The sequence below is a fragment of the Brassica napus genome, chromosome A6 (genome assembly GCF_020379485.1).
Source record: "Brassica napus cultivar Da-Ae chromosome A6, Da-Ae, whole genome shotgun sequence".
NCBI lineage: Eukaryota > Viridiplantae > Streptophyta > Magnoliopsida > Brassicales > Brassicaceae > Brassica > Brassica napus.
The window spans coordinates 13,004,733-13,031,618 of record NC_063439.1 but is presented as its reverse complement, the minus strand read 5'-3'; the positions used below and the strand labels follow the sequence as shown (position 1 = coordinate 13,031,618).

The 26,886-nt window shown below is 34.7% G+C and overlaps 4 protein-coding genes and 1 long non-coding RNA gene across 6 annotated transcripts; 3 read left to right on the top strand and 2 right to left on the bottom strand.

The window, feature by feature from the left end:
- The first annotated feature begins 1,516 nt into the window (after positions 1 to 1,516).
- Positions 1,517 to 4,731, top strand: LOC125575747. The gene is made up of 4 exons (XR_007314310.1): positions 1,517 to 2,037; positions 2,136 to 2,220; positions 2,290 to 2,449; positions 2,545 to 4,731. It is a non-coding gene; the product is annotated as an uncharacterized LOC125575747 (long non-coding RNA).
- A 1,751-nt stretch (positions 4,732 to 6,482) lies between these two features.
- Positions 6,483 to 7,712, bottom strand: LOC106351753 (serine/threonine-protein kinase BSK1-like). Its single transcript, XM_013791506.3, has 2 exons — positions 7,022 to 7,712; positions 6,483 to 6,938 (listed from the first exon to the last, which is right to left on the bottom strand). The coding sequence occupies exons 1-2, from the start codon at positions 7,373 to 7,375 to the stop codon at positions 6,804 to 6,806; spliced, it is 489 nt and encodes a 162-aa protein (XP_013646960.1). The 5' UTR covers positions 7,376 to 7,712; the 3' UTR covers positions 6,483 to 6,803.
- Positions 7,713 to 8,877: 1,165 nt separating this feature from the next.
- On the top strand, positions 8,878 to 14,481 carry LOC106347695 (kinesin-like protein KIN-12E). 2 transcript variants are annotated; one of them, XM_013787285.3, is made up of 19 exons: positions 8,879 to 9,282; positions 9,357 to 9,596; positions 9,664 to 9,897; positions 9,964 to 10,056; positions 10,122 to 10,211; positions 10,286 to 10,356; positions 10,432 to 10,506; positions 10,600 to 10,687; positions 10,769 to 10,827; positions 10,909 to 10,972; positions 11,064 to 11,129; positions 11,199 to 11,357; positions 11,445 to 11,549; positions 11,655 to 11,890; positions 11,976 to 12,045; positions 12,132 to 12,227; positions 12,316 to 12,375; positions 12,464 to 12,543; positions 12,617 to 14,481. In XM_013787285.3, exons 1-19 carry the CDS (start codon positions 9,007 to 9,009, stop codon positions 14,283 to 14,285), a joined length of 3,831 nt encoding a protein of 1,276 aa, XP_013642739.2. In that variant the 5' UTR covers positions 8,879 to 9,006; the 3' UTR covers positions 14,286 to 14,481. The 2 variants fall into 2 exon arrangements, with proteins under 2 accessions (XP_048590768.1, XP_013642739.2); XM_048734811.1 differs by having other exon boundaries at positions 8,878 to 9,282; positions 10,600 to 10,827.
- A 78-nt stretch (positions 14,482 to 14,559) lies between these two features.
- Positions 14,560 to 15,670, bottom strand: LOC106347696 (MD-2-related lipid-recognition protein ROSY1). The gene is made up of 4 exons (XM_013787287.3): positions 15,443 to 15,670; positions 15,145 to 15,243; positions 14,902 to 15,062; positions 14,560 to 14,828 (listed from the first exon to the last, which is right to left on the bottom strand). Exons 1-4 carry the CDS (start codon positions 15,531 to 15,533, stop codon positions 14,721 to 14,723), a joined length of 459 nt encoding a protein of 152 aa, XP_013642741.1. The 5' UTR covers positions 15,534 to 15,670; the 3' UTR covers positions 14,560 to 14,720.
- A 1,980-nt stretch (positions 15,671 to 17,650) lies between these two features.
- On the top strand, positions 17,651 to 19,586 carry LOC106347694 (glycosyltransferase BC10-like). The gene is made up of 2 exons (XM_013787284.3): positions 17,651 to 18,984; positions 19,187 to 19,586. Exon 1 carries the CDS (start codon positions 17,887 to 17,889, stop codon positions 18,964 to 18,966), a length of 1,080 nt encoding a protein of 359 aa, XP_013642738.1. The 5' UTR covers positions 17,651 to 17,886; the 3' UTR covers positions 18,967 to 18,984; positions 19,187 to 19,586.
- The last annotated feature ends 7,300 nt before the right edge of the window (positions 19,587 to 26,886 follow it).

The window sequence follows — 26,886 nt, the reverse complement described above, 5'->3', positions numbered from 1 at the left end:
AAAAAATACAGTCTCTCTTCCCTAATCCACAAACCTGATAAGAGCATGCAGTGCTTCTTTTCTGATATAATGGTTAACTATACTTCGGCCAACCTGACAACGGCTATTATTTATCAAACCTCTTCAAGGCATGGACAGTCTAAGGTTATATAGTTATTTTCAAAATTCTATAATCTGAGATGAGGCAAAATGTATATATCTAAATTTTCCTATCTCTTAATATATTGTTCAAATATCTCTATTTATCTTTTTGTAGTCTTTGCATAACTGAATAAATAGTATCCAGGAGCTAAAAAAATAATGATTTGCCTGATGCAATTCTTAAAAATGTGAAAAGAGCAACAAATCTCACACACTTAAAAACTATCATCAAAAAAAGAAATTATATGTATAAGTATTCTTTTTTACTAAACCTTTTTAGTGAAGTTTTAAGTACCGTATTTTTGCATGGTTTATTTCTAATTGATATTTATTTATTTATTGGCACTAATAAAATAAAAGTTATGAAGATACCACCTATATAATATCATTATTTTTGTGAATTCTGTTAAAAAGCTACTTGAATAACAAATGCATATTTCTTTGTTTATTTTCCATATCAACATGTTTTTAAAATATGTTTAAATAGGGAAACTAGAGTCAAATCTATACTATTAAAGCAGAATACTTCTTATGAATCTACCCCTGAAATTTCCTATTAATTACAAAACATTCCAAGAACTTATCAATTGTTTTTAAGGCTTCTACGGAAATTTTAAGCCCACCACTACTATACTTTGGTTTTTGAAATAAAGGCCTATTTTCGAATTTACAGCAGCCCATTTCGTACTATAAGATTTTCAATATCAAATCAAATAAAGAGAATATCCCCAATCTTGAGGAACACGCAGAAAATATATGAGTTTGTTTGACATGGTAACTGAGTTTTCTAAAAACTCATCGGATAAAATAGACAGATTCTATTTTCCAATTTGAAATCCCCCAACTTTCTCCCCAAGTTTCTCCTAATTCCTAGCTTTGGATCCGATCAATATTATAAATACGCTTCACCAGTCTCCTATTCAAAGCCAAACCTTCTAACAAACCAAAAAATAAAGCAATGGCTACTAAGAATATTGCACCTTCGATGCAAATCCAAGCATCGAGAGGTACTAATGAACAATCTGTCGTCTTCGGCGACTTGAAACCATGGAAAAACACTTGGTTGGTTCATGTAAAGGTTCTACACGCTTGGAAACAATACATTCAATCCGTGGAGACCATGGAATTCGTCTTGGCTGATGAGACTGTAAGCTTTCGTTACTGTATTTATCAGTCCATTATGTCTTATTTAACATTTTGGGATTGGCTACTAATATGACAAATTCATATGGCTTTTGTTTTAGGGGCAAAAAATTCATGCAACATGTAAAAGGACTTACATTGAAAGTAAGGGAAGGATTCTTACGGTTGGAGCATGGCGCTACATCCGGAATTTCCAGATTACTCCTGCTGGTGGAGCTTATCGAACCACAGATCATACCTGGAAAATTGTTTTCAATCAAAATACGGTCGTTACGCGATCTAATCACGTTGACGAGCTGTATCTGAATTTGTCCGACTCTCAATCTGTTTTGTCTGGAACACTTGATGAGAATTTTTTAATTGGTAAGCATATAAATATAATCGGTTTAGCCACTATCTATTATGTAACAATCTATACTAACGTTTACAGTTTTTTTTTTACAGATGTGCTGGGTCAAGTTATGGATTGTGGTGATGTCGAAAACATTCAGTGTACCGGGGGAAAGCAACCAAAAAAACTTGAATTCACCCTAAGCGAAATCAAGTAAGTTAGCTGTCATTTACTCCAAAAAAAATTGAATTCATTCGGTTAAGATAATATAACTAACCATATCTTGACAACCTTTTGTAGTGATTCGCGTTTACCATGCTGCATATGGGCAACTTAGCCGAGAAACTCCATTCTGCAATTAACCAAGAAGTTGGAATGGTTACTATGCTGCTCAGGTTTGCTAAAGCTTGGGGGATTTAGAGGTACATAATTCACGCCAGTACCATGTTATTTCACATAATGTACTAATCCTTTATCAAAACTTCACTTACATGTAGTGTATTTTTTAATTATCTACTAGGAGAACTGCAAATCTCTAACGCTTTTGATGCTTCTCAAATGATGATCAACCCGTCAATACCTGAAGCTGAAGCATTCAAAGAATTGTAAGACCATATTCTGTAACTTCGTTATCACACACATACTACTAATTTTAATCTTTGTATTATAACCAGGATCAATGACGATGACAAAACTCTAACCTCATTCCAAAGTAATGAGGACAGTCAAGAGGACAACAACAAACAAGTTGATCAGTCAGGGAAGCGAGGACAGCGTGATAAGTGGTTACTTTTTCCCACTAAGAACATCCAAGAAATGATAACATCAACTCAAGTAAGCTGTTATTAAGTGATTTGGAAATCTCTCCTATATTATGCTATATAGAACCTTTTTTTATTTATAGTTTGTTAAATGCATTATAATTGTAGGTTGATAGATGCTTTGTGAGATGCACAGTCTATGCCATTGATATGGATTGGTCGTGGTATTACTTTGGTTGTAAAGCATGCAACAAAAGAATGATCAAAACTGGAACCAAAGTTAAGAAATTAAATGGTAAAGAATCACAACTCATATTTGGGTGTGAGACATGCAAAGACAGTGTTTTCGAAGTTTCACCAAAGTCAAGGACAAACATTGTCTGAAGTTGGTATATTTCTACCAAAACCGTTTTTTTCGCACGGACAACTATATATGGCTGTTTCAAGAGTGACTTCTAAGAAAGGCTTGAAGATGCTGATTGTTGACAGCGAAGGCAAGCCTCAATGCCAAACAAAGAATGTTGTCTTTAGAGAGGTTTCGATAATCTATAATCTATGCTTTCAGTTCTGTTTTTAAAAAATTGCAGATGATATGCTTTATTTGCAGACTTTGGTTTTATGTTTTACGTTTAACAAATGTTTAAGATTCATAACAGAACAATGTGAGTTTTTGGTGAGGATGTGAAGCCTCAGAAACAAACATATGATGTTTGTTGTTAAAATTATTTGATAGCTATTATTTCTAACAAGAAAAATGAACTTTAGGAAAAGTTCTACGTTGCAGAAAACAATATAATTATCCTATCTACAGATAATAACACCAAATCAATCAATCAAACTCCGCTTTCAATCCTAACTACCGATAGTCAGTTCCATTCCTAGCTTCTACAATTCTAAACAATGTTTAATAGTAACTTTTATATCATTGCAGAATGGTTGGATACATGTCATTACATACTGGTGCGCAAGTTTGGTTTGACTTTGCCTCATGTCTTTCATCATCATACAACATATAGACTCTGTTCTGTAAACTTAGGAGAAAACATTAGTTAACCGTTTAGATTTTACAAAATATCAAATATATTATAGTAATTGTATGCGTTTAGGTTACATCTAATAAAAACTTATCTTTTCTCAGGATTGAGGTTTTCGTGATTGAAGTTGGAGTCGCCTTAATAAAGCTCTACCAGTACTCTCTGTCACTACAAGACCTGCACATGAGTCGTAAACATTAATAAGACAACAAACTAAACACATATCATTCAGCTTCTGCTTTAAAACAGATTAATCAAATTATTCATACACTAATTTGTTAGTGCCTGAAATAAAAAATTAGAATCAATCATAAGAGACTCCAAATTGAGGAACATAGATTGTACAAGCATAAACATATATCATTCAGTCATTAGCATAAGAGACAGCAAAGAAATTCTTCTGGGACAGCAGCGAAAGGAAGTAACGAAGGTCAAAGATGTTACGATGCATAATCAATTAAAAGGATTTACCTCTGTTATAATCCATCTAAAAAGTTGGAAGTTGTTTTTGCTCGGAATTCTTATGTGACCAAGCAAATCACTAATCAATCTTCTTCATCTGTGATTCTGCAGAATAAAACAATTATTATGCCAAGAGGAAAGGAAATAAGATCGAAATTTTAGGTTGGCTTATGATTAATACCCGATTCATGAGAAACATTCACCAAGCAACAGTTTCGATCTTCACCACGCCCTATCCATCAAGATCGATAGACCTAACCACTGATTCTCTCACCGATTCTCAATTTCAGTAATAGCGTGTTGTCGATTCCTCAAAGAAAAATTTGATCGAGAATTTTTTTTTTTACTTTCCCTTTCTGTTTTTTTTTAAAGCAAACGGCCACAAAAACATATTTTTTGACGTAACATATTTTTTTTGTCTCTCTTTGGGCAATTCTGGCCCATTTTATCAGACCAAAAAACACATCCTAACCAAAACAAAGCCCAACACTAATTTTTTTTAAAACCAACTATAAGCCAATTTAAATACATAATTATTATTAAATATTTCGGTTATTATAATTTAAAAATTATACATGAATTAAAAATATGTAGATTGAAACATTTAATGTCTATTATATTTTTCATATAATATTTCTTTGATAAGTTAAAATTATGAATAAATAAACTTACCAAATATATCATCACAATATGATTAAATTTATTGAGTAAAAGGTTACCATTTTAAAATCTTTTAACTAATTAATTAGTTCACAAACAAACATTTTTATTTTAATATTAATTAAAAAATTAAAAATAAGACAATATAAAAAAAAATTGGCTATAAACAAAAAAACTATTAAAATATAGATTAGACAAATATTTATTTATTTAAAAGAAATGTTAAAAAGAAACGATCTCGTGCTTTGAAAGCGCATGTCAAAATCTAGTTCCCTTTTGTAAATAGAAAATAAAATATCTTAACAAATAATTCATAATTGATATTTTAACAGTGTTCTATAATGAATTTGGAACATTTATCATCTTTTATCCGTACACAGTACGGGAAGTATACTAATATTTTCATAAAACAAATAATTAAATATGCCGTCACAGTTGGAAAAGGAGTCGGTAGTTGTACTCTGCACCCAGGTTCGATTCAAAGACATCTCATTTTTGTGTGTTTTAACTTTTAACTATTGTTTTGTCTTCTAATGAAGGGTAAAAGCGTATTTTCCTCATTGTCTTCTTCTCTAACCTAATATTTCTCTGAGAATTTGGTCGACGGCAGCAATTCTTTTTACAGATTTCATTTGTTTTCATCATTTTCTTCTTCTTCTTTTTTTTTGTTTTTTGTCATTCATTTTCTTCTTCTTTTATCGATAAATTCATCAATTAACATGTGAAATTATGTGAACAAAAAAAAACATGTGAAATTACATAAAAATGAAAGAAAAGATGATTTTTCTCAATGATCCGAGTTTTTTTTTCCGAACAGCCTATAATCCAGACGGTAAGGGAACGCCCAATGCTTCTCCGCCGCGGAATCGGGCGCCTTGGCCGCGTTTTCGAACAGGACATTTTACTAACTCAAAATCTCTTTTCGTCTCTACTAATATAATCTCAGTTGAAAAAATGAAGAGATAAATGATTAAAACAAGTTTTATTTAGACTCTTTTCAAAAAAAAAAAATTATTTATATAAATTTTTTTAGGAGCAATTATCAATAATAGTACTTTTTCAGTTTTTGTTTCAAAAATGGCAATAGAAGGAGAAAATCACAAAAATAACATTCATTAAAGAGTAAAATAGCTCTAATACCCTTGGTTTAAAATTAAATAAACAAACAAAAATAAATAAAATAAAATAAAATAAATGAAAATTTTTTTATAATTGCAGATTATATGTTTTCAGATTCAAAATTTTTTGCATTCCCTACCTACACGTTTATGCATAATTAGCGATAGGGGTGGGCGTTCAGGTATCCGTTCGGGTTCGGGTCGGGTATTTCGGATTTTTGGGTATTTCGGTATAGAGGTGTAGGACCCGTTCGGGTATTTCTATACTTCGGGTCGGGTTCGGGTATTTTTAGTTCGGTTTCGGTTATTTCGGATCGGGTTTAGATATTTAGATTTTGAAAAAAAATTAAATTTTTTCATTTTTTAAATTTCTTGTATTTAAGAATATAAATTTTACTTAACTTTTTTTTAATAGATTAAATGGTTAATAGATTTGGACATAACATTTTAAAACTAAAAATGCATTAATTTAGTTATTGTTTTAAAATTTTGGATGTAACTTTTTGTTAATTTTTGAAATAAAAAAACTTGACATGTTTTTTAAGTGAGTACCAAATCATTTTTTCAGTAATTGCATGTATATCATATGAACTTAAAGTATGTGTAGTATTAATATATATATTTTATATAAAATAAGAGATGTAAACTAGAAATATAAGGTTAATTATACATATGTTCGGTTATCTTCGGATATCCATTCGGGTTCGGATATTATCCATTCGGATTCGGGTATCCAATCTCTCCTAATTCAATACCCGTTCGGGTATTTTGCTACTTCGGTTCGGATTTCGGTTCGGGTTTTTCGGATCGGGTTCGGGTGCTACTTCGGATATCGGGTAAAGTGCCCACCCCTAATTAGCGATATACCAAAAATCACTGTTATACACTGTACATTTTCTCTAATGTCTCTGCTACCCCTATTACTTCTACCTATCATAGACTTCATATTGTGTCGTCTCTCTCTCTCTCTCTCTCTCTCTCTCTCTCTCTCTCTCTCTCTCTCTCTCTCTCTCTCTCTCTCTCTCTCTCTCTCTCTCTCTCTCTCTCTCTCTCTCTCTCTCTCTCTCTCTCTCTCTCTCTCTCTCTCTCTCTCTCTCTCTCTCTCTCCACAAACTCCATTTCTCTGCAAATCTCAATACAGACAAATCCTAAATTACTTCACTGTTCTATACACAAATCGTCGGTTAAGATTCACAACACATTCTCTCCCACCGTCTCCATCACAACAGTATCCAATCAAATTCGCCAACCGGTTCTGTCTGAATTTCCCAACACCCCATGCTTCTTCCTGTAACAAAATTCAGGAACACAGATTTCAAAAACAAAGCCATGAACATAAACAAAATAATCAAGAAATGTTTTTTCTATTACCGCGAATTGTTTAGGATCAGGCCAAACCATCTTAGTGAACTTCTTGACGGCGATCCAACGGCGGTTCTGAAGTTGGCCTTTGTAGACCAGATTTGGGGATTTCTCGCCGCTTTCAGACACGATGTTGTCGGAGCTGAAGTTGTTTGTAGCTGCTTTGAGGTCGGAGAAAGAGAACGCAGAGAAAGACGGGATCCCTCCTCCTCCTCCTCCTCCTCCAGCTACACCACCATCTCCGCCGCTGTTATCAGCCGTCGTAGCGCCGCCGTGGTGGTTTTCAGTCACTTGCGTCGGTTGAGCTCCATCTTTCTCAAGCGGCTGGTGTTCGCCCGGACCCATGGATTGACAACAACCCATTGAAATTTCTGGAATTTTTTTCGTCACGACAGAAACAAAGCGAGTCGGAAAGTGTTTCTCTTTTGCTTTTTGTAAATAGAGAGAGAAAGAAAGTAAGAGAAGAAGGAGACAATATCAAGGAGATTAACATAATTTTAAACCCTCATTTAGTGCTGTAGACTGTAAACTTTTACTGTTATGGCATTTACCTAATTATGAACTTCTTTTTGGGTTTTCAACCAATCGACTCTTTTACTAACTCAAAATCTCTTTCCGTCTCTACTAATATAATCTCAGTTGAAAAAATGAAGAGATAAATGATTAAAACAAGTTTTATTTAGACTCTTTTAAGAAAAAAAGTTTTATTTAGATAATTTTTTTAGGGGCAATTGTCAATAATAGCACATTTTGAATTTTTGTCTCAAAAATGGTACTAGAAGGAAAAAGTTACAAAAATAAGTAAATAACATTCATTAAATGGTAAAATATCTCTAATACCCTTGGTTTAAAATTAAATAAACAAACAAAAATAAATAAAATAAAAATAAAAAAAGGCAAATCTCCAAAATAGCATATTTCTAAGTTTATGTCACAAAAATAGCTCTCAAAAACTAAAATGACCAAAATAGCATTTTATCTTTTGAAAAATTTATTTTTTTTTTATTTTTCAAAATTTGAAATCTTATTCCAAAACCCCACTTCCCAACTCTAAACCCTAAAACCTAAACTCTCAACCCTAAACTATAAATCCTAAACCTGTCTAAATTAATTTACCATTGGGGTATAAATGTAAATTTATCTCTTTTGATAAAATATTAAGTGTTATTTTGGTCATTTTATTTTTAGAGGCTATATTTGTGACAAAAACTTTTTTAGTGTTATCCTAGTCATTTTCTCTAAAAAATGAAAAAATAATTTTTTTTTATAGTTTAGATTTTATGTTTTCAGATTCGAAATTTTTTATAATTATTTTTTCAAATTTTCTTTTTATAATTCAAAACTAATTTTTGAAACTGTTTTTAAATTTTTATTTTTAATTTTTTAATATCTATTTTTTATTTTATAAAATTTTAAACCTTAATTCTAAAACTACACCCTTTAATTCTAAACCCTAAGGTTTAAATTAATTAATCCAAGAAGTATAAGTGTATATTTACGTCTTTAATGAAACATATTTTTGTGACTTTGAGTCTTCAATGCTAGTTTGAGAATAAAAACTTGGTTTGGTGCAATACTAGTCCTTTTTTTTAATACATTTCGTAGAAAAAAAGAAGAAAAATCAATAAATACGGTTCCGGTTTGGCTTGTATTTCTGGTCAAGGTCCCGATTCGTTTAACGTTCGCATTTTATTGGAATTGTAACTAATGTTGGAAATAAATAATAGTATTTAATTAAATAGAAAAAGAGAAGTCAAGTGGGGCAACGTTCCGATGAATTCAAAAAACGGAAATCAATCTGATCCGTTAATCAAAACGCTCCCTCAACCCTCCGATTATATCTATCTCGTCTCCTTGCCACAACGTCTCACTTTCTCACTCTCTCTTTCCCCCTTCACACCCGATTTCAAAATCCTCTCTCTCTCTCTCTCTCTCGAACTCACTCGCTCAGTGATTTTCTCTCTCTCTCTCTCTCTCTCTTAATAGTGAATCAGATGCCGTTTATTTCGGAAACTGCTAGCGCGATTAAGCGCCGATTCGGATTCAACGACAGGGCCGGCACGTCGGAGTCGGCACGCGCTGTGCCGTGCACGCCGGATCCAAGCGCCGTATCGAGGGAGAACCACGCTCATCATCAGGGCATGGTTCGAAGAATGGGGGATTTGGAGGAAGAAGCAGAGATTAGCGGTGGATCTGCAGCACAGATATCGAGGTCTCACAGCTTCGAGTTCAACGAAGATCCGGCCTTCTGGAAAGATCACAATGTGCAGGTAGATTCGGTTGCGCTTAGGGATTCACAACTATATATGTACACTGATTCATATATGTACACTGCTGCTTGTAGGTTATCATAAGAACCCGTCCACTAAGCAGCTCAGAGATTTCAACGCAAGGGAACAACAAATGTGTTAGGCAAGACAACGGCCAGGCAATCACTTGGATTGGGAATCCCGAAGCTCGTTTCACTTTTGATCTTGTCGCTGACGAGAATGTTACGCAGGAGATGATGTTTAAAGTTGCTGGCGTACCTATGGTGGAGAATGTTGTGGCTGGCTACAACAGCTGCATGTTTGCTTATGGCCAGGTCAGCGACCGAGAGCTGCCTTTCTTTTCTACTAATTTGATGATCATAATAATAACTTCTTTTGCAGACGGGAAGTGGCAAAACTCACACTATGCTTGGAGATATTGAGGGAGGAACACGTAGACACAGTGTCAACTGCGGGATGACTCCTAGAGTTTTTGAGTTTTTGTTCTCTAGGATCCAAAAGGAAAAAGAGGTCCGCAATGAGGAGAAGCTTCAGTTCACTTGTAGATGCTCATTTCTGGAGATCTACAACGAGCAAATTCTTGATTTGTTAGATCCTTCTTCTACTAATTTACAGGTATACCAAACAAACCCGAGGGATTAACTTTATCATGCTCTTAACCTCCTCCTCCTCCCTTTGCAGCTTAGGGAAGACCACAAGAAAGGTATTCATGTTGAGAATCTTAAGGAGATTGAAGTTTCAAGTGCCAGAGATGTGATTCAACAACTAATGGAGGTAATTCATTTCATACTGCAGTCTTTGTTGCTTTCTTTTGCAACTAACACAAAATTCATGTGTAGGGTGCTGCAAACAGGAAAGTAGCTGCAACCAATATGAATCGTGCAAGTAGTCGATCTCACAGTGTTTTTACTTGCATCATTGAAAGCAAGGTAATCAATTTTACTTGTTGAGCAGAGTTCTTCCGCTGTATATATCTTCTTACCTGTCCTGTGCTTTCTATTAGTGGGTATCTCAAGGTGTTACTCATCATCGGTTTGCACGGCTTAATCTTGTTGATTTAGCTGGATCTGAAAGGTAATATCAGCTCAAAAATTCTACAAGCGAACTTGCGTGCTTAAGATATTCTACTAACATACATGTGGGATACAGGCAAAAGAGTTCAGGAGCTGAAGGTGAACGCCTCAAAGAAGCAACCAACATCAACAAGTCTCTTTCAACATTAGGGTAAGAATATTTTTTTTTTTCTCAAGCGTCAATTATTCTACTTTAGTCGTTCTTATGTAGTTCTAATGATTTGTCCCTATAATGACTTTTCAGGCTTGTGATCATGAATCTTGTTAGTGTTTCCAATGGAAAATCAGTGCATGTTCCTTATAGAGATTCAAAGCTTACATTTCTGCTCCAGGTAAATTATTTCCTTAATGTTGATGTCTGCATTTACAGTTCTGTAATCTCTTGGCTGTCATTCTTACATACCTACCTGCAGGATTCTCTTGGAGGGAATTCAAAGACGATAATAATTGCTAACATAAGCCCATCTAGCAGGTACATATTACTCTTGCGTCTGTTTATCATTCCCTGAAATATTCACCGGCTGTATCTCATAGTCCTTTTTCCCTGATTCAGTTGCTCGTTGGAGACCCTAAGTACCTTGAAGTTTGCCCAGCGTGCAAAGCTTATTAAGAACAATGTAATGGAATTATTCCTTGGTATTGTTGGTTAAGTCATGGATCAGATATAGGGCACACGTTTAATTATATTATTTATATTATACTCAACAGGCAATTGTCAATGAAGATGCATCTGGAGATGTTATTGCAATGCGTCTACAAATCCAACAGCTAAAGGTATATATTTCAGCAAAGACTGTTTATTTTTCTCTCACACGGACCTTTTCTGAGGTGTTGTATATACAGAAAGAAGTATCCCGCTTAAGAGGTATCGTTAACGCTGGAGTAGACAATCAGGACATTGACACTGCCTCAATGAGTTGCCCTGCTTCTCCAATGTCTCTTAAGTGGGATGGATTCAATGGATCATTCACTCCTCTGACAACTCACAAAAGGACGTCTAAGGTTTGACATTGGTTTCCCCTAAGAATATGATCTCCAATGTTCAGCATTTGGCTTGTTCTTAACAATTTCACTTGCATGGGTTTGTAGCCAAAAGACTACGAAGTTGCACTAGTTGGTGCTCTCAGGAGAGAGAGGGAAAAGGACGCTGCATTACAGGCTTTGACTGCTGAAAATGAGGCCTCAATGAAGTTGGTACGCTAGAAATATACTCCTCGTTTGGGATTGATTCATTAGAGGGATAATTGAGGAAAGAAAGATGAAAATTGACGAGTTCATAATTTTATTTTCTCCAAACAGGAAAAGAAAAGAGAGGATGAAATACGCGGGCTGAAAATGATGTTAAAGCTCAGAGATTCAGCAATCAAGAGTTTACAAGGGGTAGCTTCAGGAAAGATCTCTGTTGAAGCACATCTGCAAAAAGAAAAGGCTGACCTTTTGAAGGAAATAGAGGTGCTACGTGCTCAGGTTGATAGAAATCAGGAAGTTACCAAATTTGCCACGGAGAACTTGCGGTTGAAAGAAGAGATCCGAAGGCAAGACACTTTGAAAATTCCCTATCTTTCCTCAGATTTAACTTTTACTCACCTTATGGTTATGAAACTTTTACTTGCTACACAGATTGAAATCACAATGTGAGGAAGGTGAACGGGATATCTTGAATCAACAAATTCAAGTGTTACAAGCTAAGGTGAATAAAATAATCTCTCATTTCTAGACCTCAGAAGTTTTCTTTACGATTTGAATTAGCATGTAACTTGGATCTATAATGTACAGCTGCTAGAAGCCCTTGATTGGAAACTCATGCACGAATCAGATTGCTCCACGGTGAAAGAAGACGGTAACATCAGCAACATGTTCTACTCGAACCAGGTATGGGCTTAAATGTCTTTCATCTGTGCTGGTAAGTACCTCACAAAGTATTAATATTCCGACACTTGTTGTTATTGTATTGTTGCAGAATCAGGAGTCAAAGAAACTTTCATCAATCCAAGATGAGAATGAATTCCTCCGGATGCAGGTTATTCTTGCCTTCTGTCGAGTTTTCTTCTCTCTTTAATTTCGATGAAAACAAACTCTAACTTATGGCTTGTTTTTGCTACCTGAAGGCTATTCAAAATCGAGCAGAAATGGAATCTCTTCAGAAATCATTAAGTTTTTCCATCGACGAGAAAGAGAGATTGGAAAGGTAATTTACTGCACATACAGTATGTATTTCAGCCATCAAGCCTCAGCTCATCTCTTTGGTTTTTCTCTTTCAGGCTTGTGGAAAATTTGGCTAAGCAGCTTGAGGGAATAAAATCCTCAGGCAGGGTTGGCGATGGTGATCAGATTGAGGTTGAAACAATGGTTCAAGCCATTGCATGTGCTAGTCAAAGAGAAGCTGTAGCTCACGAGACAGCAGTCAAGTTGTCGAAAGAAAATGAGGAACTGTGCCAGAAGATTAAGGTCCTGATTGAGGACAACAACAAACTTATAGAGCTGTATGAACAAGTAGCCGCAGAAAACAGCTCCAGGGCTTTGGGGAATACCGAGACACATTCATCAAGTAATAATGCTGAAGCTCAGAAGAACAACAGTTGTGATATTACTCTGGAGGTTGAGAAAAGTGCAGAAGAGGAACTAAAGAAGATGATTGGAAATCTGGAGAATCAGCTTAGCGAGATGCACGAGGAGAATGAGAAGCTAATGAGTCTGTATGAAAAAGCCATGAAGGAAAAAGATGAATTCAAAAGACTGCTCGCTGCTCCTGCCCAAGAGAAGCTTATTGAAGCTGATGCCAGTGACACTGAAATGGAGTTGTGTAATATTACTCCTTCTGACAGGTCCACAGGAGATTTAAACTCAGCGAGGCTGAAACTCGAATTGGCGGAGGAAAAACTTTCAGTCTCTGCCAAAACCATTGGAGTGTTCTCTTCGCTTGAAGAGATTATTTTGGATATAATCAAGCTGTCAAAGCAAAGCAAAGAGGCCGAAGACAAAGTTAAGAAGCATCAGAAGGAGTTAGGATTAATTGAAGCTGTCTCTGATCAAACTAAAGCAAGAAAAGAAGTTGCAGAGAGAAAGCTGGCTGCTCTCAGATGCTCGCTATCAAATTTTGTATCATCGTCAGCTTACTTTCAACAGCGAGAAGAACGGGCAAGGGCGCGTGTGAAGGCATCTTCAGATAATCTAAACCAGAAAAATGAAGAGCTCAACGTTCTCCAATCTTATAAAAGAGAAATCGACGCGGCAATGGGTAAGATCCAACAATCCGAGGCAGAGCTGAAGAGTAACATTGTAATGCTGAAGATAAAAGTGGATGAAGAGAACAGGAGACACGAGGAAGAGAAGGTACTCTGTGCGATTGATAACATTGAGAAGATCAACACTCCTCAGAGAAACACTCTGCTTACAGGGAAAGCCACAGATCTGCTGAAATCCGAGGAAGAGAAAACAAAGCTCCAATCAGAGATGAAGCTTTCTCGGGAGAAGCTTGCTTCGGTAAGAAAAGAAATTGAAGACATGAACAGAAAGTCTTTGAAGCTGGAGAAAGAGATCAAAACAGTAGAGAAAGAGATAGAGAAGAGATCAACGACAAGATCGGAATCAGAGAGGGAATTGGAACATACGATCCAGGAGAAGCAGTGTCTTGAAGAGATGGAAGAAGTAGGGATGTGTGAAATACAAAACATGATAATGGAGATTCACCAGCTTGTCTTTGAGTCAGATCTGAGAAAAGAAGAGGTGAAGACTGTAAGAGAAGAGCTAGATGCAGAGGAGCATAGAGCGAAAGAGGTCCACAAGGCCACAATGGTGGCAGTCGAAGATGCGTTGAAGAAGAAGAAGAGCGGAGGAGAATATTTGTTATCAGGCAAGGTTGAAGAAGAAGTAGGCAGTGTTTCGTGTTTGGTTCACGATGCCGCCAAGTTGCTTGAAGATTCTCATTAATAAGGAGTCGCACTTGACTCGCAAGTATGGGATTCTTAGTTCCTTTTTTTTTCTTCTATCATCAGCTCTATAAAACTATTTTATTTTTGTAATCGAGGAAGTATATCACTTCCTTTTCTTGGAAACTCCAGGTCGTCTACTTGACACTTAAGTCTTATCAGAACAAGTGAAGGAGCTCTCCAACTTGTTAAGAACACTCGAGTTTAAATGATATTACTGAATACTTATTATCTAATAATGATCGTGAAAGTCTAACTTGAGCAGAGGCAGGAAGTAGATGAAAGAAAGTTGCAAATGACCATGAATAGAGAGAAACAAAAGACTGAGGGAGGTTTAGGAGATCAAAGACAAGCCTCAAAGGGGCATTTTATTTGGACACCACACAAGTCTAGGAGAGAGTTTTACAAAAGAGGAAACATATTTGCACCGGAAAACTTAACTAGCAGAAACCGTGGAAAACAATGTGATCTTGAACTTGAAGCTGATGCAGGTCAGTCGCCCGCCATTCTTGTCGTTTATCGTCATCTTAAGCGTATAAGTACCCTGTTTCAAAGAGAGATCAGTCAAGAAGCCTTAGCTGATAATGATGGCAAGGAGAAACAGGAAGATGACTTACGGGTGGTGTAATAGAAGGCAGTGTTTGGGAATGAGAAAGGACAAAGGTGCCAGGTGCGATCGGGCAGGACGACTCATCGCAGAGATCATGAGTTTCGGTATGGATATGAACTCCATAGAGTGAAACACTGATGACTACTTCTCCTCCAGAGATGTCTTCATCTATTCACACCAAGGAAATGTTGACAGAGTGAGTGTATGTATGTTGTAAGCTTTTAAGAAGCAGGGAAGGAAAAGCTCATACCAGTAGAACCAGTGATCTTAAATGTTGCGGCTTTGCCACTCACAACAGGGTCAGGAGAGATCTCCACACCTGTGACCTTAACGGGATCGAGCCTCTTATCTACAAGAGTCAAACGTACAGAGATTATCTCACACTCAAGATTTATGTTTATGACAAAATGAAGCATGCTCTAAATTAGTCTTAAATAACCAAAAATCCAGAGCAAAAGATGCAAAATTTAATCGAGCAACCATCCGAAAAAAAACTTATCTAGCAGGTATCTTCGAGGGGAGCGTAAGAAGAGGGTTTAGAAACAAACCGCAGTTGTGGAAAGAAGTGGCGCGCAGAGAAGGTAAGAGGAAGAGTGAGAAGAGGAGAAGAAGCAGAGGCTGAGCGTGAGAAATCGCCATGGATGTGTTGGGAGGATTTGATGAAGCTTGCCGATTTTACAGGTGTTGAAAGAGTTTGGTATGTTTGACAATGAAATTGGAATCTAACGGTTTATGAATGAATACTCCTTGCATCCAACGGTTCCAGTTTATTGTACTTAAAAAATAAACGAAGAAGTTTTTAAAAGTCGACAGCCATAATATCCGCTAGACTATATTTGATAAGTTATTTGTATATATGTTATCGCTACATTAACTTTCATTAAAAAATGATGACATAGCTTAAAAGAAATATGACATAGCTTGACATGTAAAATTTACTATATTTAGATTTATGTTTTTGGTAAGATTTCTTAAATATAATAATGATGATTTTTTATACACAGATTTATATTTTTGGAAAAGTTTCATAATATAGTAATAACTAATAAATTTTATATCAAAAATATTTTTTTCAGTAAATATTCATTTTGGTAAGATTTTATGATACCTAATAACTTTTTTATATCTATTAAAATAATATGTTTTTATATATAAATAATAATTACGAATATTAAAATTTTACATCAATATATGAATCATATTTTTATTATTAAAATAAATGTAGTTTAAAATATATTTTATCAACGTATATAAGTTACTTTTATTTAATGAATATATTATTAGAAATAATTTATATATTTACAAATAGACATATTTAAAAATGGTAATAAACAAAGAATAATATGATAAAGTAACTTTATAAATTTCAATTATTTTTATCAAAAGTTAAGTAATGCAAAATTAAAGGGTCAAAGTAAACTTGAATAAATCAAACTAAAAACAATTACATTATGGTTTTATTTTTTAAACTAATAAAAGTAAAATATAAAAATATAAAATTTTATTTATATATAACATTTTTAAATATTTTTTATCTACGCATGGCGTAGGAAAACTCTTAGTTTGTAAAAAAAATACAAGCATGCAAAACTATTAGATTTTAATGTTTGCATTTGAAACATCAATCCTCCGTTTATTTATCTACATATATAAAGTATTGTTTCCTTAATTCGAAGCGCGGCAACTGAATTCATTTAGTATTTGAATTGACATTTTAAGTTTCAAAAGTGGTGTAACATTAGATGCGATAACTACTTCCCAAGATGTGGAGAATCAGAAGAATCAGCTACTCATGCAATTTTTGATTGTCCACCAGCTCTACAAGTTTGGGGCTTATCTTCGACGCCAACGAGTTCAATTATCTTTCATGTTTCGAGTATCTATGCTAACGTGGATTATCTCTTTCGGAAGAATAGCATTGTTGAGCCAGATATAGATAGAGATCCTTATCCATGGGTAATATGACACATTTGGAAGGACATAAATGATAAACTCTTTAGGGAATAGACCGAGTCCTTTGAAGCTAGTTTGCTATGCAGAGAATGAGTGTTAAGCCTGGTTCAATGCAAATGAGATGGTGCCATCAACTTCACAAAACCATAGTAATGACGAACCTCAAGTCTTAAGCTTGGGTAATATCTGCATAATAGACGGGTCATGGATATCTACATCACAGTTCAGCGGGTGTGGATGGGCTTGGATGGACAGCTTGGAGAAGGAATTCAACTTATGGGGATATGAAATTATATTCGACGAAAGTCTCCTCTGCACTCAGAAGTAGAAGCACTAAGATGGGCGATGGAGAATATGCTGTAATACTCGACATGCAGAGCTTTGGAACATACTGCAAGGATTTGTTCGCCATGATTGAGGAACCACACGCTTTGCCAAGTTTTGCAACATAATTAGAGAGGATAGAGACTTTGCAAATATGTTTACCAGACTTTGCAACAACAAAAAAATGCTTTAACCATATATATGTGTATATATATATCTTTTTTTTTTGTCAACATATATATATGAATCTTAGTTCTAGACATTAGACACGTTGATGTTGATCATTTTCCTAAAAGCTAAAATAACATGATCAAATTATCACCGACGAGATCATGGCGTTAACACAAGTGGGAGGCAAGGAACGCAATCGTTACATGACGTGGTTAGGGACACAGAGTGTGTGTGGGTCATGGATTGACAGAAATACCCTCAGGTGGCGTCGGACGCAAACAAACAAAGAAAGCACAATCATCTACCGTCATCGCCTTTTATCTCTGCATAAGATGGTCAGTCACTCTGAGAGATGCCCTTAAAGCTTTCCTTGCTCTTTTATTTTGCCAGTCGAAATCTGAAAGATCCTTTTACTCTTCGTCACTCTAGCCAAAAGGACAAAAGCTTCAAATCGCATCCTGATTGGCGGAAGCTTGTCCAAAGTTGGTGAATAGATGGGAAAGAAGCTAGTACTAGGCACATTCATCTAGTTTCGAAATCGCAAATGTTGTCGAACCAGTTCGTAATCTCCTTGTTCCTTCTTCTTTGTCTCCCCATCGTCTTCTTCCTCGTTGCCCCTCATGTCTTCTCCCCTCCTCCACGCGAATCTCTCATCCCTATCGCCGACGAGATCGACGACCAGATCCTATTCCGCCGCGCCTCCGCCGGATCCTCCTCGCATCTTTCCTCCGGAACCCCACACCCTAAGCTCAAAATCGCCTTCCTTTTCCTCACAAACTCCGACCTCCACTTCGCGCCAATCTGGGATGGCTTCTTCTCCGGCCACCCTCGGTCTCTCTACAACGTCTACGTCCACGCCGATCCCTTCGTCAACATCACCAGACCCGGCAACGGCTCCGTCTTCCAGAACGCCTTCATCACCTCCGCCAAACGCACCTCACGCGCCTCTCCCACCCTAATCTCTGCCACGCGCCGTCTCTTCGCCACCGCCCTTCTCGACGACCCGGCCAACGCCTACTTCGCAGTCCTCTCCCAGCACTGCATCCCTCTCCACTCCTTCAGATTCGTCTACCAATCCCTCTTCGAATCGCCCAGTTTCGATAAATCAAACCCGGATCCAACCTCCAAAGGGGTTCGAACCTGGCACCGGAGCTTCATCGAGCTCATCTCCGATGAACCCAGGCTTTGGAAGCGCTACATTGCTCGAGGGAGATACGCTATGTTACCCCAAGTCCCCTTCGACAAATTCCGAGTGGGTTCTCACTTCTTCCTCTTGACTAGGACCCACGCTCTTCTCACTGTCAAAGATCGCATCTTGTGGAGAAAGTTCAACCTCCCTTGCTACCGTTCCGATGAGTGTTACCCGGAGGAGCATTACTTCCCCACCTTGATGAACATGAAGGATCCAGAGGGTTGCACCGGTTACACTCTCACCCGAGTCAATTGGACTGCTACCGTCAAGGGTCACCCTTATTCCTACAAGCCTACCGAAGTCTCCTCCCACTTGATTCACCACCTCCGCCTTTCCAATCACTCAACCTCCTACTTTTTTGCTAGGAAGTTCATGCCTACTTGCTTGACACCTTTGTTGGCCATTGCCGACTCTGTCATCTTTAGGGATTGAGTTGCTTTCCTTTCCTTGGTAACTCTCACTTTCCATTTTTGTTTCTCTATGGTTCAAACTAGTTAATTAATTATGCAACTGCCTTTAGATCTCTTGGAAAATCACTTTTTGTTATCTTATGGTGTTAATTGATATTATTTCTCTGTAAAACTGTGTGTTTTGGACTGGTAATTTACAACTAACGAAAATAAAGTTTATTTTTGCCCTCTCTCGCTTTCAGGGAAGATTTGGATATTGTCTCCTTTGCAAGCAATTGGAATGAGAGAAAAGGTGTTGTTATCATAGATTATGTAGTTTCTTCATCTGAAGGCAAAATATGCAAGCTAGAGGCTGGAAAATACAAAGTATTGAGAGAGGAATGGAATTTGTATTCCAGATGATGATGATGATAAGCTTAGAAAATTTATGTGCTTGTAAAATGTTATCACACGAGAACAAGAGATCGAAAGGGCTTAGATACCAAAGTTGTAGGGGTTTTTTTTTTCCTTATTCTTTTTTGGGTTTATAATGGAAGAATGATGCTTTGCTTTTGCTTCTTTGGAACTAGTACTGTAGATAAACCCCAAAGTCGTTGGGATTGTAGCACTAAGAAAGATATATAAGCAGGGATTGTTTGTTCATTTGGAGTAAAGTATCAACTTCAAAGTCATACTTTACAGCTTCTTTTTGACCTCTTTAATTTCACCTTTCAATCTTGGGAAGATTGTTTTATAGGCAAAATAATAATAATTATATCCTATTAAACTAATTTCTATTTTGTACCATTTTTGTTTTTAATGATTTTAATATTTTTAAAGATAAATTAAATAAATAGTATTGTTTGTTCATTTGAAGTAAAATATCGACTTCAAAGTCATACTTTACAGCTTCTTTACGGGTAATAAGGCAGCTGATAGAGTAGCGAACGAAGCTTTTTCTTTAAAGAATCATGTTCCTAAGTTGTATTCTATCTTTGCCAATTTGGTTAAAATCTGTTTGTGAGGTTGATATGCCTGTTGTAAACATGAACTCAGTTGGAGAATGAAAGTAGTAGTTGAGCCCAAAAAAAAAAAAAAGTCATACTTTACAGCTTTTTTTTTACCTCGTTAATTTCACCATTTAATCTTGGGAAATTTATTTTTTGTTACACCAAAAAATGGTAACTATGCCCATTAAACTAATTTCTATTTTGTACCATTTTTGTCTCTAATGTATTTTAGTATTTTTTAAAAATAAATTAAATAAATAGTTTTACAAACAGAAAAAATTGGAAAAATAGTATTCTATCTGTTTCATAATAAGTGTCATTCTAACATTTTTTCTTGTTACACAAAAAATATCACTTTACAATTTCAATACAAATTATACTTACTTTCAGCTGAAAATAAATTGCAAACTGCATTGATTTTATTAATAATTTTATTTTTTCAAATACTATTTGAAATACTATTGGTTAGAAATGTGTGATTAATAATGATTTACATATATTTCAGCAACTTTCTTAATCTGTATGAAAAATGTCATAGTGACATTTATTCAGAAACGGAAGGAGTAACTACTAATGAAATACCTATTTGAACTTAGTGGTATTTTTTTTAGTTCTAAAAATGTTTAAATCATTATTTCAGATTTTGTTCTACATAAAGTAGAATTGGCATTCTACAAATTAGAAAATAAAATCCATTTTTTTTCATTGAATCTACCATGTTTAGAATATGTGATCTACGTAAATAATAGTACTCTAAAAATATTTAGAATACACATTCTACACTTAACCTACCGCTCTAAAATCTGTAGAAATCAGAATTTACAGATTACTATAAATCTAAAATCTGGAGAAATTTAAATATACACATTAGTATAAATCTAAGAACTTTTAGAAATAGAGTTCTACAAATTTACTTAAATCTAAAATATGTACAAATCGAAATCTATACATTGCTATAAATCTAAAAACAAGTAGAAACTGAGTTCTACAGATTTACTGTATTCTACGGATAATAATAATTAGTTCCGAAAAATATGGGAATAAATTTGGAAATATTTAGTTTCCATATAGGAAAAAATCGATTTTTCAGAAAAAAAAAATGTGGAGATAGTTTTTTTAAATTTGAGGATTTTTAATATTTTTATTTTAATTATTTATTATATTTTAATATTTAACAATTGTTTTGTTAATTGCAATTTTGAATTTATAATTGAAATTAAGCACATTATTACCATTTTGAAAATAATCAGTCTAATAAGACATAAAATATATAACATTAGTTTAATGGGACATACTTATCATTTTTTGGCCTAAAAAATAATTTTCCCTTTAATCTTTACACAGGGCTTGACAATTGCAATATGAAATATTCGGCTTCTCTATTTTTGTTGAAAATCAGTTTTCCAATTAAAGAAAGGGGTTTTTGCCAAAACTAACCCACAACTTGATTTTAATCCCAAATCTATACCCAAACTTGAATCAAATGCAAAACTAACCTAAAAGCCTAGTGAAATTACAGCTCAGCCCCTTGTGACCAAACAAAAAAACAGAAGCCATTTTTACGAATATAGCCCCAGTAAATCGTCTGAGTCGTCTGAGATGTTGGAAGTCGTCTGGACAACTGAAGTGTAAGTCGTCTGGTACCAGTTTATTTTAAAAATAATTTATAAATCTTGTAAAAAAATATTTTGATGCGTAAAAAATAAAAATCAAGTAATTATAAATAGTTTTAACTGATATAAATTAAGATATGATAAAATTGATTTGTTTTGAAGATAGATGAGTGGAAGTAGTGAATCATGAAATACTTTAGTTTAGGAGTTTGGCAAACATATGTTGTAGTATTGTATGTATTGTTAGGGTTAGATTTTGGAAAACTAAAATGTTTTTTTCAAAAATTAGTTTTCACCTATATGTGTTTATTTCTGTGTATAGTAAATACTTTTCAAGTTTGATTTGGTTTTATGAAGTGTTTAATTAGATAATTAAGTTTAAGGGTTATGTTTAGGGTGTGGACGACTTATATTTCAGTCGTCTGTTGAATAATTTACCCGGACGACGTATATTTCAGTCGTCCAGACGACTTACTTGTAAGTCGTCCAGACGACTTACTTGTAAGTCGTCTGGAAAGTCTTCTATTTTAGTTTCCCGCTAAAAATATTTAATTTCCCGCTAAAAATATTAAACTCTTCTGGACGACTTACATGTAAGTCGTCTGTTTTAATTTCTTCACCAGACGACTGAAATGTAAGTCGTCCAGGAAGTCGTCTGAGTCAAAAATATTTAATCTAATTGGATTTTTTGTCTCCCTATATAAAGAAAAATTTACACATTCTCTCTCCTCCTCTCAAATGGCTGCAACAAAAATGTAATGTTCATCATTTTAAAACTCTCCAACCTCTCTCTAATCTCTTTGACTTGAAAACACCAAACTTTATATGAATTTTTCAGTTTTGTCTCATGTATTTCTTACTAATCTATCTCTTTTGCAGGTTTTTAATCAAATGGTACTCATCTTCCACTAATTTAGAGGTAGATCTATTAATTTTAGATATGTATTTTTGTGTGTTCTATAAATGTAGATTTATCTAATCTTCCACTCATTTTCTCTATTTTTAAGTCATTTGAACGTTTTTGGATATGCAGGTTTTTCAGATCTGGATTTGATGTGCAGGTTTTTCAGATCTGGAAGACTTCTGGGACGACTTACCTGTTAGTCGTCTGGAAGTCGTCTGGACTTCTTGGAAGTCTTCTGACAAAGTCGTCTGGACTTTCAGGAAGTCGTCTGGACTTCCAGGAAGTCGTCTGGACTTCCACGAAGTTGTCTGGACTTCCAGGAAGTCGTCTGGACTTCTAGGAAGTCGTCTGGACTTCTAGGAAGTCGTCTGGATTTTTCTGAGCGTTTTGGTAAGTTCTATGTCTGATTTTTCTTCATTTGGTAACTTTTTGTTGTATAAAGTTCTTACTTTTTTCCCAAACTAAAACTTTACAAACCCACTCTAATCTCTTTGACTTGAAAACACCAAACTTTATATGATTTTTTCAATTTTGTCTCATGTCTTTGTTACTAATCTATTTTTTTTTTGCAGGTTTTTAATTAGATGGTACTCATCTTCCACTAATTTAAAAGTAGATCTATTATTTTTAGATATGTATTTTTGTGTGTTCTGTAAAGGTAGATTTATCTAATCTTCCATTCATTTTTTCTGTTTTTAAGCCATTTGAACGTTTTTGAATATGCAGGTTTTTCAGATCTGGATTTAATATGCAGGTTTTTCAGATCTGGAAGACTTCTGGGACGACTTACTTGTTAGTCGTCTGGAAGTCGTCTGGACTTCCTGTAAAGTCGTCTGGAAGTCGTCTGAACTTCCTAAAAGTCTTCTGGTAAAGTCGTCTGAACTTCCTGGAAGTCGTCTGGACTTCTTAGAAGTCGTCTGGACTTCTTAAAAGTTGTCTGGTCTTGTCTACTCAAGTGGAATCCAAGCTTGTCTTTGTAGATGAATGATCTATAATAGTTTTGTTTGTGGTCTGTTTTGTGAATTGCATGTATATTCTTTTAGTTGTGAATTTTTTGTAAAATCAGTAATAATGTTTTCCATGATGTATTAAATGTGCTAACAATGTGTTTACACATTTACAAATCAATGAAATACTAGACTTCAGTAGCCTTTTTCTTATCTTTGGATCTCTCATATGCAATAATAAACTCCAATGGCCTTTTTCTCATCTTAATAAACAAGAATTTTGGTAAGAGATGGAAACAAACAATAGTAACTAGTCAAAGCATATCATATTTTTTATAAGTTTGCATTGAAAAACTTAGTCAAATTTAGTAAAACTAAGGGAGAGAACATATTTTGTAAATATGAGTTTTACATATCTTGAAGTTACTTATCACTCTTAAAAATACAAGTTATTCAAAAACTAACGTAGAAGACTTAAAAACTAGTGGAGAAGACGCGGATGACTTCAATCTAAGTTGTCTAGACGACTAAACTATATGTCGTCTGGTCAACGCAGAGGTTATTTTTGCAATTGACTTTGAAATCTGTAACCTGAGACGACTGAAAGTTAAGTCGTCTACTATTGTTTGGTTTCAAAAAAAATTCCAAAGAACCTAGACGACTTACATTTCAGTCGTCATAGGTTAGTTTTGCATTTGACTGGATAATTTCAGAAGTTTGACTTCCCCAGACGACTTACATTTCAGTCGTCTGGCGAAAATTAAAATAATAATATTTTTTTAAAGTAAACGACTTACAATTAAGTAGTCATAGGTTAGTTTTGCAATTGAAAAAAAAAACTTCAAGATTTAATTATATACAGACGACTTATAATTCAGTCGTCCACGAGACGACTGAAATGTAAGTCGTCCAGGATTTACGAGGTTTGACCAGAATCTCGGAAAAAAGTCCTGGACGACTTACAATTAAGTCGTCTGGTGGACGACTGAATTATAAGTCGTCTGTGTATAATTAAATCTTGAAGTTTTTTTTTTCAATTGCAAAACTAACCTATGACTACTTAATTGTAAGTCGTTTACTTTAAAAAAATATTATTATTTTAATTTTCGCCAGACGACTGAAATGTAAGTCGTCTGGGGAAGTCAAACTTCTGAAATTATCCAGTCAAATGCAAAACTAACCTATGACGACTGAAATGTAAGTCGTCTAGGTTCTTTGGAATTTTTTTTGAAACCAAACAATAGTAGACGACTTAACTTTCAGTCGTCTCAGGTTACAGATTTCAAAGTCAATTGCAAAAATAACCTCTGCGTTGACCAGACGACTTCCAGGTAAGTCGTCTACAGCCAGACGACTGAAAGGTAAGTCGTCTACAGCCAGACGACTTCCCAAGTAAGTCGTCTGACGAACAGATCTGGAAAAAAACTCGATGTCATACCTTAAATTGGTGAGATAAGTTCCTTAGCATACATAAGGCTTCTCCAAGCACACAGAATCACAAACGAAAGTCACCCACCCATAATCGTTAGCTTCTATGACTCTATGAACCATAAAAATTTTAGAATCAAAATCTTGGGTTTTTTAGCTCATTGTGGAGAGAAAGTGAGAGATATGTTATGTTTAGTTCACAAGAATGGAAAAAGAAGAAGGGTAAATCGATTTTGGGAGCATTAAGAGCTTCAAATTGGTTGTTCATGGTGGTTGTGGTATTGATGACAATGGCAATCTTGTAATTACTTGAAGATGATGAGGGTGAGAGAGTAAAAATGTCATTTTCGAAAAAAAAAAAAAAAATTGATGGCATTTTCGTAAATTATATGAACTTGTGGGGTGAATAGGGCAAAACCAATTTTCAAAAAAAAAGGGAGGTTAGTTTTGTGTTTGACTTTAAGTTGTAGGTCAATTTTGCAAAAATCCCTTAAAGAAAATCAGGGAAATATAAAATTTAAACTCCGAAAGAATCTAAAAGACAGGGCAGAAGAGTACTACAACGCATACGAGAGATATATTATTCAAATGTTGTCCGATCCGTGAATGTGGTTTGGTTGTACACCACGCGTCTTACTTCTTATAGTCGAAATAAAATTAATCAAATCTAACCAGTAATCAGCAGTTGTTAAGTGTTGTTATAAATACTTGGAATCTTTGAAAGGAACATCTGAGCAACGGAACACGTAGCCTTGCAGTTGGGCCGGGCACTTGTATATGATTGAGTCAAACAGCTATTGATTTTCTCTTAAATTAATTTATTATTTGCATAATATATCCGCTATACATAAATGACAACCTTGAAAAACATGCTTACGTATCAACATGAGAACGTTTTTCAGTTCTCTTTTTTTAATAGGACCGATCTTACTAGGATTATTAATAAAGTGACATTAAGTAGACCTCTCAATACTTTATTATATATCATTAAATTCAAATATGAAAAAAAAAACCATTTAACTCTTTTATTTGATGTTAGGTCATTTAATGAATTAAAAAAAAACATGATTACTTTTATGGAAAAAAAATACTGGAATAGGAAGATGAAAGCCGGAGGGATTTCGGCAAATTGTATACATATTTGTATATATAATGTTAAAGAATAGTTTGAGCAAAATTTGATTGCATAACCGTTTTTTCTTTTTTTTTCTTTGCTTAGCCGACAGAGAATGAATTCAATTCTCTACATTAAAGATCTGAAAGAGAATGTATGTTTTTAGTTCAGTCCATTTACATTTGTTTTGGGACTAACGTAGAATTTAAGAATCTATAAAATTGACTGAATAAGATTGAATGTACAATATATTACGTTTTTATATATGTAAAATCAATTATGATGAGTAAACAAAAAAGCAAACTCAAATTTTTAAACAATTACCACCAACGAATTTTTAAACGAAAAACAACAAAAAAATATTTAATATTCTGTGTCATGTTTTTGTGTTACTAAATTTGAAACATGTTCTTATATGTAGAGGAAAAAAATAAATTATAAATACATAATTGATTTTAAATTGCAAACATGTTATTATTGTAGGTACTTTACCCCGCGCATAGCGCGGATTATCACCTAGTTATTACTTATGTGATAAATTTTCATAGCTGTGTACCAATAAGTGTAAATCGTAAGATTCTAGATTTAAAAAAATGGAAATTCGTATATAAAACTTTCAGATTTCTACTTCTGCAAGCATTTTCTAAGGCGTAAACCGTGAATGTGATAAAATTATTAAAACAGTAGAAAAAAATGGGAAAGCTTAAGGGTAATGGATAGCTTTGATCAATCGTTTCTATTCTTTGGAAAAAGTGTCCCCAAGAATATAAATCAAACATTAAAGGATACTTTTGAAATCCAAAATGAAGAGTAAATATGTTCCTACTTAGGATCTTGTAGCTCTAAATGTAAGATGTTTACTTTTTCACAAGTACATACTGCAGAATAGAGTTGATGGGCAGTCATCAAGATGGTTATCTAAAAGAGGGAAGGAGATTCTCATCAAA